The sequence below is a fragment of the Alligator sinensis genome, unplaced genomic scaffold (genome assembly GCF_000455745.1).
Source record: "Alligator sinensis unplaced genomic scaffold, ASM45574v1 scaffold1277_2, whole genome shotgun sequence".
Lineage (NCBI taxonomy): Eukaryota > Metazoa > Chordata > Crocodylia > Alligatoridae > Alligator > Alligator sinensis.
In genome coordinates, this window is record NW_005843023.1 from 251,084 (window position 1) to 263,294 (window position 12,211).

Consider the following 12,211-nt stretch of genomic DNA (forward strand, 5'->3'; position numbering starts at 1 on the left):
TGCTTGCAAAGCCAAAACAGCTCACTAACTTTACAAAGTGCTGATGATAAAGTGTCAGGCACCTGTTTGGGCCAGAGGGCGATTTTAAGGGTTGGCATGTCATGCTGAATGCACGCTGAAACTGCTTCGGTCTCTGGTGAACAAAGAAACACAACATTGTTAAATTCTCTTCTGTATCTTGGAGGCCATTCCCCACCACAGGGAGCTGCTTCCCCATGGCCTGCATCCAGTCTCATGCCTGAGCTCCTTCCACGTTCCTGAAAGAGAGAGGCTTGGGATTTTCGCTCCAGGTTAAAGAACTGATATCCTTGCGCCAAAGCTGGCTTTGCAACAACATACGTTCTGTCGAGTTTGGGGACAAGGATAGAAAAGTGGAGAAAGACTTACGTTTTACTGGGGTCCTGTACACCCCCCGCTGACTTAGACTCCACAGCATTGTTGAAGGTCTGGATGTTTTCTGAGGAGTACAGGCATGCTGGATTGTTGTACTGAGCAGTGATCACTTTGGGTGCAGTGCCTGAAGCTGTGGCAGCAGTGAATGGCATAGCACTCCGATTGTGCGCACTTCCTATGTGCCTTATTTCCTGCATGCAAGGGAGCAAAGGCAAAATCAGGAGTGTCTGACATGCAGGTGGGGAGTGCAGAGCAGCCTGACAAATGTGCAACCACAAGAGGCAAAGGAATTACTTCCCAACCATCACCCCAAGGTGACAAATAGGGCTGAACTCTCAGGAGATGGTGAGGATCTTCGCAGTGAGCATCACCCCTACCCATTTACTAGTGATCCAAGGAGTATTTTTTGGCATCAGAGTCAATGTCTCGCTGAAGTGAAGGGGTGAGGGCAAACCTGTCAGACTAACAGTTGGAGCTGCCTGCGCTATCTTAGCTGCATTTGGTCTCAATCTATTGATTAAATATTTTGATTCTGGATCATGTGATAACATTGTCACCTCATTGTGGATATAGTGAAGGCAACTTGCTTCATCCCCTGGGATCAGGTGTGCAAAGGTTTTCATGCAACTAGGCTTCCCTTTCGATCCACTATAAGTTTAAGTGCCTACTTTTTGGATGCCCAAACTTGTGCACTTTAAGAGAGGCCATTCCCATCTTGTGGGTGTTCAGTGCTATCTGAAATTCATGTTCCTTTACCATGGTATAAGTTGATCACACAAAGTCAACAGGGAAACTTTCTAAAACACTTTACAAAAGGTGGGTCAGTATTAAACTTAGAGATGAGTCATTGATGCAGAATGGTTAGTGATTATGATCATCTAATCCCCCTTCCTAACCTACTTCTGTCATGCTCCTCTCCAGGACTGTAGGCTATGTAGACTTCCAGTTCTGTGAATAAACCCTTGGTGTTTCCAAAATACACGAAATATGGGGATTTTCTTGTACACAGTGTTGCACACCCTGCCCCACACATCCTTATCATTAAACTGCTTAGACCTCTTGGTCTCCTTTATCATGCCCTTCACCATGGTATTGGAACAGATATTAAGGAGACATAATTTGGTTTCTCTTAGTTAAAATATAAATGCTTTTGTAAGTTTTGAAGAATCTAATGTGATCCAAATGCTAAGCCATGCAATCTAATAATATAACCTCCTTTAACATAACTCCTGAACTGGCTTTCAATAAGCAAACTGTCCTACATGTCTGAATCAATTTACCATTCACATCCTCTTAATGGCATTCTATTAAGAACATCAATTGTTAATGTAAGATCATCAATTTTTCCCTTGTGTAATTTACAGACTGAAGTCATGATCATTTCTTGCTGATATGCCCCAGCTTCTGCCATGGGAAAGGCTATTTTTATGGTTAGAAGACCAGTGTTATGCACCTTGAATGAGATTTTAACAAAGGGAGATTAGTTAATTATTCTGAGGGTTCTGCCTTACACTGGTGTGTGGGGAAAGCTACATGGATAACTTCTACACACATTGCCTTGTGATGCTTGCGAGAACAGCTTCTTCCACCCCACGCCTGGGTGACTCTGCCAAAGTAATTTCTTTCGAATTGTTTGATATTCATGAATGGGTTTCTTTCTGTTTTTATCTTCTCTACAGGCTCTTGTACTGTACTCATCATTGTGGTACCTGAGGGTCTTGCAATAGTATTTTGTGTCTCTCTTTGGGAATGGAAGCCAGCTAGTTAAGAAAATTTAGGAATGTAAGAAAAAATACATAACAGAAAGTCTTTGGGGAATCTGTACACATAACAAATGCTTTGTGTTGGATAGCCTAGTTTTCTGGGTGTCAGTGGAGTTCATTTCTGTAGATATAGAGATGTAGAAGTAGAGGTGTGTTGTATTAAATGAGGTAGAAGGTTATCAGCCCAGGAAGTTGAAGTGTTAATGAGACTCTTTTACACTGTCACTTGATTCTTAGCAACATAAAATAGGATATTGCTAAATAGGTACAATCTATAGGCTAAAAAAATTTAAAAGTCATGGTATCAGTGCCATTTTTTCTATTGACAATTCAACCAAAAGGAGGGAGCTATTTTGCTTAGAATTTCACCCCTTGTTTCTAAAGGCTTTACTGAGATCCTGTGCCATCTCTTTGCTTTGATTTTGCCTTGTTATGTTTCCCTGATAGAAATAAGCAAATGATCTTATTACCAGGGATCCAAGTTTTCCATTGGCTGTGGAAAAACACAGATGTTCTCCTTTATAGGAGAAAATCCCAGATTTTCTCCTGTAAAGCAAAAAACCCCAGGAAATAGTGGGTTTCCCCTTGCAGGCTGGCTGAGTTCCAGCCTGCAAGGGGGTGCTTGGGGCCGGAGGCAGCAGGGAGCGCCATGCGCATGTGTGCACTCACACATACAAGTGGCAGTCAGGCAGTGTGGTAGAGAGCAGCTCCAGCAGCTCCCTCCACATACGTCTACCGGGGCAAGATAGTGGGGGCGGCGCAGGCACAGGTGGGGGCACAAGCAGGGAACTGAGGGAGCACAGGTGACACCTAGGGTGGGGTGGAGGAGGATAGATTGTGTGTGGGGGGCATATGCCCACCCAGATTTCTGTGCCTACAGCAGGGCGCAGGGCTACAGCCAGGCCAGACCAGCTGTGGGCAGGAGCCACATCTGTGGCCCAGTGGGCAGGACTTGGCGCAGGAGGGAGCGCCACGCCACCACGGTCACTAAAGTGAGGTGTCCCCTGCTCACCTGACAGCAGTGGGGGGCACAACTCCGTGCCACCACCACACTTGCCTTGGTGGCCATGGCAGCACAGCATTTCCTCCTGTGCTGGGTCCTGCCTGCTAGGCCGTGGAGGTGGCTCCTGCCTGGAGCTGGTCCAGCCCCTGCCCCTTGTCCCTCGCCCTATGCCTTGCTGTGGGAACATAAATCTTGGGGGGGCACATATCCCCCCACCAGTCACCTGTTCCACCCTGCCCCCCACACTTTGTGCCCACACCCCTCCTTTCCCACACACCCATCCTGTTCCCCACACACCTACCCCCTTCTTTATACTGGAAGGCTGGGGGTGGGGGACAGCGAGTCAGGAGTGAAGGGCACCAGCAGGGCTGGGAGGGCTGTGGTTTGGAAGTGAGGGGCAATGCAATGGGCAGGGCACCAGAATATCAAGGCTGCTCAGCACCACAAAACAGCGGTGGGGGGTGCGGCTACAACTGGACCCTCATCCTGGAGACGGAAGAGGGCAGGGGGAGCTCTGATTTTCCATGATAAAAAAACCATAATGAAATGCCAAAATATATAGGTATTTAGAACATATTGTATTATAATGATTGAGGCACTGATAGGCTTCCAAATAGCTTTACAATTGTAAATATATCATAAAACATTGTGTTCAACTGATACCAATATACATAGGGGCACTTCATTTTAATTGCAGGAAATCATGCGTTAGATTTTTAAATCAGATAATTTGCAATTTTTAAACAGAGAAAAGATCATAACTACAGTACTGCTCAACTTTCTACAGACAGGTTTTCCCATTGCCCCAAGGCACCAAGTACACTCTACCCTGCCGTGAGTAAAGCAGGGGGCTGAGGACACTGTCAATGTTTTGCCACTGCAAAGACAGAAGTAGCATGTCAAAATACACTCAAGAGATCCAAGGAAGAGGCTCATGCCTCCTTTCACAGTGGCCCCTCATAGCCCATTCCTCTCTGATCTTCTCCTTGGTCCTATGAGCAGAGGAGCAAGACTCTCTAGCTAGGAACTTCTGGATTTCTTTTATCTTTTTTTAAGTCTCAGCAGGAGGACACCCCAGTCAAAATCCCTAGGCTTAGCTGCTACCAACACTCAAAGCCTCTGACATAGGTAAAAACAAAAACCCTGACCTCTGTAGCAAGAGGAGTGAAAAAAATCCTTCCCAGCTCCATGTGCCCAGAAGGGGACAGCAAACACAACTTCACACATCATACACCTTAAGTGAAGAGCCAGAGCCAGAAGTCCCCTTTATGAAGAAGCTGGTGATGAAAATGAGCTAGGTTTCTTGGAAAGCATGTGCTTTAACATCAATTCAGTTTTGGAGGAAAGAACAGGCTGCCAGGTCATAAGGCAATGGTTCAATACAGTGAAGGCAAGGTTCTTTGGGTAGATGTGGTATCTTCTATTAGACCAAATAGTTGGAAAAAAGTTCTTTGCAACCTTTTGGGCAGAATCACCCTCCTTCAGGCATAGGAAGTCTCTGCTCTTCTGAGACTCCAAGGAATGAAAGAAGCTAAGTGTGACAGGATGTCAGTGAGAATGTAATTAGGTGACAATCAGGAAAATAAAAGGTAGAGCAGGGAAGGGAGGAAGGAAAAAAGCGGGGGGGGGGAAAAACTCAAAGGTGAGTAAGGGTGATTCTACAGCAGGGGTTTTCAACTGGGGGTACGTGTAGCCCTGGGGGTACTTTGGAAGGCCCCAGGGGGTATGTGGCAGTGGTGTGGAGAAGCCAGCAGCACTTCCAGTTTCACTGCTCCCCCCACTTATCAACCACCCACCAGGGGTGCCCTGACCAAAAAAGGTTGAAAACCCCTACTCTACAGTAGTAGTAATTCAAGGTAGAAAAGAGGATGACTGTGAAAAAGTAAATAGCTGGAAATTAGGAAGACAAGGGCAGAAAAGGAGAAGTGGGGAGAAAGAAAAGTGTAAGAGGTTAGGTCTACAAGGTTCCTTGGGTGAATTTGATATCAACCCAAAAAGAGGTTAGGTCTGGCAGGTATCTTGCAGATCAAATGTCAGGTAGATTGTAATGTGTCATAAATCTAATATCTATATTGAGTCCATGATTTTGTGTATCCAGTAGATTTATGAAGTGAAGTTCCTAGGCTCATCTACAAAAGGTGTTTTATAAATTCCCTTTGAGGATTAGAACCGAGAGATTGGATAGGGAGTGATAGTCTTGTGAGAAGTGTGCCCCCACAGGTAGTTGGGTATTCGTGTCTCTGATAGATTTTTGGTGTATGGTTATTCTGGTGCACAGTCGTTGTTTGGTTTCTCCTACATACTTTCCATCAGGGCATTTGGTGCACTGGATGAGATATATAACATTACTAGAGGTGCAGGTATAAGATCCAGGAATGGTGATGGTTCTGTTGGGTGTGGTTACTGTGGGAGTACTGGAGATGTGTTTGCAGGTTTTGCATTTCTTGTCTTGGCATGGTCTGGATCCATTAGGTGTGGTTTGGATCAAAGGGAGTTTGCTTTTGGTGATGAGGGTAGTGAGGTCCAGTGCTTGTTTAAAGGCTAGAATGGGTGGTTCTGGAAAGATCTCTTTAAGAGCTGGGTCTTCTTCTAGTATGGGTTGCAACTGTTTGAGGCTTTTCCATGTAGGTTCCAGGGAAGGGTGATATGTTATAACTAATGGTGTGTGATTTGTGGGGATTTTCTTTTTGTACTGCAGCAAATCTTTGTGTGGTATCCAGGTGGCTCTTTCAAAAGTGCGATCTCTCTCTCTCTGGAACAGCATCCTTGTTGGGTGAAGGCCCTTTTGAGATTTGTGAGGTGACAATCATGGGTATTCTCCTTGGTGCAAATTCAGTGTTATTGGAGAGTTTGGCTTTAAATTACAGCTTTCTTGGTGTGTTTAGAGAGATTGCTGGTTCTGTGTAGATATGTATGTTGGTCCATGGGCCTCTCACATATTGTGGTTTGAATTTTACCATTTTGGATATTGATCATGGTGTCCAAAAAGAAAATGCTGGTGTTAAAGTATTCAAGTGATAGTCTGATGGGGGGGTGATGATTGTTGAATTTTTGGTGGAAATCAATCAGAGACTGCAGGATTTCTGCCCAAATGATGAAGATGTCATCTATGTATCTCAGGTATACTAAGGGTTTGATTGTTCAGTTCTTGAGGAATTCTTCTTTCAGCTGGGCCATAAAAAAGGTTGGCATCTTGTAGGGCCATTTTGGTGCCCATAGCTGTGCCCGTGGTTTGGAGAAAGTGTTGGTTGTTGAAACTGAAGTTGTTGTGTGTGAGGATGAAGTTCAATGATATCCTGAGGTCTATACTCTGAGTCGTAATCTAGCTCTTGTAGATACATGAGGCAGGCTTATCCTGGTGTATAAACTAGTGATATCCATGGTGGCTAGAAGGGTATTGCTGGGAAGGTGGTCTATGTTTTTGCATTTTCATAGGAAGTCTGTTGTGTCTTGGATAAAACTCAGTCTTTGGGGGACAAGCAGTTTTAAGATGGATTCAATGAAACCTGATATTTCCTCTGTTACAGTTCCATGGTTTGAAATGATAGGTCTATGGGGGTTCCCTTGTTTGTGGATTTTAGGGAGCAGGTAAAAAGTCCCCAATTTCAATGTAGTCTCTAATTTCAATGCAGGTAAAAAAGTCCCTAAGCTCAATGCAGTGAAGAAACTGCCATGGCACATTCATTCTTCCTATCCTGCATTTCCCCAACACATTTTCTCTCTCAGTAAAGTAGAACCACAATAGTAGCTCTCTTCCTGAACACTTACTACCTAAAGGCAAATCCAAAAGTGCTCAATCCCACCCATCCTGCAAGAGACTTCAGTGGTTCACTTTCCTGGCTATGATTTGTGTTTCCACAGGTCTCATAGCCCCAGGGAAGCAATGTGTTGAGTGGCATTTATCTTTCTTGCCAATTTGGGCAAGAATGATGCAACTTAAAGTGCTGTAGATTCTAGGGAGGGTTTTCTAAACTAAAGCATCTAAGGGCTTGTCTATGCATGATTTTTTTAAAGCAAGTATGCTGCTATACTTGTACTCTTATAGCTAAACTGCTGAAGTTGAACTGAATCAAACATGCATGCAGACACTCTGGACTTGTCTACATGGGAACATTCAGAAAAAATAATATGAATTAACTTTTAAAAGTGGGTTTCTTAAAACACAGTAATACATTAAAATACATCAAACAGGAATGTGGACACTCATTCAAAATCAAGGTGGCCTTAATTTCTGTACTTTTGAGTTTTTATTCTGTCTAACTAATCCACATTAACTTTCTGAATGTTCCTATGTAAACTGGTAATTCCCCATGCTCCCAATTAAAAGAAGCCACACAGAATTATACTGGAATAGCAACAACTCTTTGAATTCACACCCCCACTGTAATCTGAACTGTCTGTCTTGTGCAGGTGGTTGAGGAGCATTATGTCCCACTGGCAGTTGTGTCCCTATGGCAGATTAAGCTGTTATGCTTTGTGTTTCTGTCAGGGTTGACTGTGGTAGTTTCACTAAAGGTTAGGCAATGCATTTGTACAGGACTGTTTGGAAAGGGACAATCCTGCCTCAAGCAGGGTGTTGTATTAGAATAGATGACCTGTGGAGGTCCCTTCCAGCCCTACTTCTCTATGATTCTATGATTCCCTGGTCTTTTAGACTACCAGTTCCCAAACAGTGGCCCAAAAGATCATGGGAAGTGGTCCATGGACAGCAACTCTTTCAATGGTAAATTTAATGATAAGGGTGCATGAGAAGATTTGAAGCTAAAGGGTTATCCATTGGTCCAAAAAGTTAGGGACCCACTAGTACAGGCATTTTTGAAAAATCCCTCCTTGTTCAAAGAAAAAAAAACAAGCTAAACCTGGTCTTAAGAGTGAACCAGATGCCTGCAGTTGGGGTTTGCTGTGGAAACACAGCTTGCGATTACCTCTTGGTAGGTGGCAGGAACAGATAGGTGTTGCTCAAGCTGCTGAGTACAGAAGGCTGAATCAAGTACCTGAGTTATAGTTGTACTTTGAAGCAGGGATAGCCAGATTGCTTCTGAGCCACGTGTGACTGCTCATCTCATCACCTTGCAGAAAATGTTCTCAAAGGCTATTATTTTTTTTTACTGTGTGCAGTGGGTCTGTCTTTCCAGCAGCCATAAACCAAGTCTGACACCCTTAATTGCAATTAGCAGTCTCTGCTTGGAAAAGGTCAGGGACTGGTCAATACCATGCCACATTAAATAACCATCAAGGATAGAATATGGTAGTTGAAGTCAGGAACAAAACATATGGATATAACAGAGTAATACAAAGGCCTCTTTTCATTTATGAGCCCATTAGATGGCAGTACTATTTGTTCACATACTCAAAGTCAGTTCATTCTACCAGCATATTAGTTTGTTATACTCGTGTATTTTGTCCCTGACCTTAATTACCATATGCTATTCCAGTTGATGGTCCCTGGAGGGTTCTTTCAACACATCCTGACAGTGACCAGTCCCCGACCTTTCTTGAGCCAATTGCCAATTGCAATGAATGGTGCCAGACTAGTATGATGATGTGGAAAAATACACTTATATCCAGAACAGGAAGACAAATCAGCGTTTCCTACTCTGTTGGCAGAAAACAGTGCCATAGAGAAAAAGTGGAAAAACAAAGGCTGCTTCCTCCCAGTTGTCCCACCCACTCTACTCAGTTCCAAGTGAAATCAAAGCCTTGCTTGTAAACTCCCTACAATCACTGCTTGTCATCACCTCCAGTTTGATGGTCAGTAAGCATTGAGCTTGGACAGCTGGTTCCCTTGAATGAGGCTCTTGTGTCATCCTCCCAGCACAGAAAAGAGATGGACGCAGCAAATATAGTCTGTGTCACCTTTTTTGGTTAGATTGGGCATTTCCTATGACAGCTCTATTTGGACAGGGTGGGATATCCAGAGTAAGCCAAGCTAGAGTGAGCAGTCACCTCCTTTGAAGATGCGCCTCCTCTGAATTGCCTCAATTTCAGTGGTGTTGGCAGCTCCTCCCCATTCTTGGATCCGCGTGTGTGCAGGTGTGCCCTGTCTCAAGGACATGCCCTCTGGATGGTATTTAGTGGGTCTCCAAGCAAATGGCAACCTGGGGCAATTGCCTTCCATGGCCCTAAATCTATGCCCCTGACAACTATGCAGTTGTTTCTAGTGAGGCACCAGATCCTATATCAGTCATTCTTAAGCACAGCACATGCAAGAGGGAGCCACTTACATCCCTCACTTAATGCACAGAGAATGAATAGCCAGTGGAGGTCTCCTGGGTGACTCATCTTGAAAGAACTGGGCTTGCAAGTCTCGGCAGTCCAGACACTGACTGGCAGGGTACTCTTCGGTTTTGGCATAGTAGCACAGCCATGGCCAACAGCTTATAGTAGTGACCTCCTGATCCCAAGGATCAGGATAACCTTAAGGCTTGCTACATTTAACAGGTAAAATATAAGGGAGATGCAGATCTAGTCTACAAAGATTTGTCAGCAGAGCTATTTTGGCTGAGGGAATGATCTTTTTCAGGGAAAAAAAAAACCTTTCTGCTGCAAAATGCTACATATCCACTAGAGGACTTTACTTCCATAGCTAAGTTGGCACAACTGTAATGGCAGCAGCTCCAAAACCTAGCTCAACCTTGAGAAGCAAGCTTCTCCCTCCACTGCAGCTGACCCCTACATTCTCCTTTGCTGTTCACTTTCCCTATAGTCTCATTTTGCTAGTGGTCTTTCCAGTGGCCATTTTCCAGGCACCAACTGAATGACAAGCCCTAGTCTTCTTGCTAGTATTCCTCCTGCAGCAACACACCAAGAAAAAATTGTTGCCTATCCCAGCAGGCTTGTTGGTTGTAGCTGTGTTGGTCTAAGGACATATGCAGGCAAGATTCTTTGGGCAGATGTGATATCTTTTATTAGACCAACTAAACAGTTGGAAAAAAAGATCTTTTCAAGCTTTTAGAGATAGGAGGGGAATCATCCCCCTAGCTTTACCTTTTGTCTTCCAAACTTCTACTCATCTGCATCTTCACAGACTTTTTGTTTACTTTAGCTTCTTTTCTACCTTGGAGAACTCATAACAGCAGCAGTCTCCCAATGCTTGAAGAAGGGTTTGTGCCAAGAAGTTTGCAAAGAACTTTTTTCCAACTATTTAGTTGGTCCAATAAAAGATATCACATCTACCCAAAGAACCTTGCTCGCCTATTCCTGCAATTCAGCTGCAGTGCGTATGACTGACACCTGTACTGACATATGCAAGACATTTCCATAGGACCAATGCTGCTGAAAACCCGTATCAGATATTCCTTGTCCTCAGCATTTGCGGGTTTGGGGTCTTGTCATATTTGGTGTTCTTAAGGCCCAAGTACCTGGAGTCATAAGATTATGTAAGAATCCCAGACTTCATTTAAATAAATAAAAAAAAAGGAGGTGTCTTGCCATTCTGATACCAGAGAAAAGTTACAAAACATGATCCTCCCTTGGCTCAAAAATCAGAGGGCAAGAAACAAAACCTAGAGTTTTTAACATCTCAAGATTTGGGGGGGGATTTGAGTCATGATTTTGAACAGCTGGGGCTGGCAGTCCTGGATACAGAAGCTGAACATTTGCTCCAATAAAAAGAAGCTTAAACGTTTCTCAGTGTAAATGTTTATGTTGCTCTAAATTAGAGGCAGGCCCAAACCCAAAAAATCAGTGATCTAGAAGAGCTCCAGTTTTCTTTTCAAGGAGATGAGAGAAGAGGAGGAATTCAGATTGGAGCCAAATTTCTCAGCTCACTACCCCCTTTCCGTGTTCAGCCACAGGCAGTGCTTCTATTTTGTGTCCGTGCCTCCACAAGCACATTTGACAAATATACGATTAAGCCAAAAGATCCAGCAACTTCAAAAAAACTGTTGTTGCAAACTCTCTCACTAATACATGGTTTATGTCATAGCTATAATCACTACTATGACCAGCATGGATTTTCTTCATACTGTTCCATCCCCCTGTTGCCGCCGGTTTTTCCCATTTTAAAAAAAATTTCTAATGCTTTGAAACTTGAATAGAAATTTGGAAGTTGGGGGGGGGGTTTGTTTGTTTTGTTTGTTTTGTTAATTGTGTGTGAGGGAAGGAAAGGGGTAAAAGAGCATGTCTGTCTGGCTTCCCACATCCTCTCTTTTTGACTTTCCTAAAGCATTCCACGTGCATGTAGTAATGCTGCTCAAACAAAGCAAAAACAATAGGTCACCACAAGCCAAAAGAGTTCACTCATCTCCAATGGGAGAGTGTTATATTATATATCTATTGCTTCATACATGTTGCCAATAAGCCCATGGCCTTATCAAAGGTCAGACTAACAACACACCCAGTTTCTACACCAAATTACTTATAGACATCCATGGAGACAAATACACAAAATGAAAACAATTACATCATTCCTATATGATGTGATAGACACCATCTAAAGAAGCCTTGAGAAAGAAAATAACTAGCTATTTTCAGCCATCCCACTGATGTTGTGTTTCACCCCCAGAACCACCCAGATCACATTTCTGTACAGGGTTTCTCATTTCATTCAAAAAGCCAGCAGTTTTCAGTTTTGAAATCCACACTATTTCTCTCTCTCTCTCTAATCTTAAACCTGGATATTCTGTCTACATTCTTTTGGGATGTTCTAATATTTGTGCTATACAGTGTAAGCGAAAAATATATTCTCTACAGAAACCAACTGAGATCAGGATCCCATTGGGCTAAGAGCTATACAGTCTCTGCTCCAATGAAGATATAGTCTAAATAGGCAGAAAAGACAAAGGTTAGGGGGAAGGAAGATTTATTCTTATTTTACAAAGAGGGAATTGAGTCAGAGATCTCAATAGGAATCAACTTCAGATCCTAAAAAGCACTGAGGATCTAAGGTTATGCACAGATATTCAAAAAGCCCCAGAAGGAAGTACTCTATCATTTTACTTAAAGCGCTATAAGTTAGAGTGGGAGAGAACTGAACAGACATTTGCTGTTTAGTGGGGGGCAGGGCTCGGAGCCTGCCTGCATTGGATGCTGGGGATGCTCCCCAGCCCCA

The 12,211-nt window shown here is 43.5% G+C and overlaps 1 protein-coding gene across 6 annotated transcripts in view; it reads right to left on the bottom strand.

Moving 5' to 3' along the window:
• Positions 1–12,211, bottom strand: part of PDLIM1 (PDZ and LIM domain 1) — a 74,346-nt gene that overhangs the window by 12,529 nt on the left and 49,606 nt on the right. For 5 of the 6 annotated variants that reach the window (XM_006036812.3, XM_025193186.1, XM_025193190.1 and 2 more), the window contains one exon: positions 388–584. In XM_006036812.3, the coding sequence (XP_006036874.1) occupies positions 388–584 (197 nt within the window). Of the gene's footprint in view, positions 1–62; positions 134–387; positions 585–12,211 lie in introns of all 6 variants that reach the window. The other variant, XM_025193189.1, reaches the window with a different exon arrangement.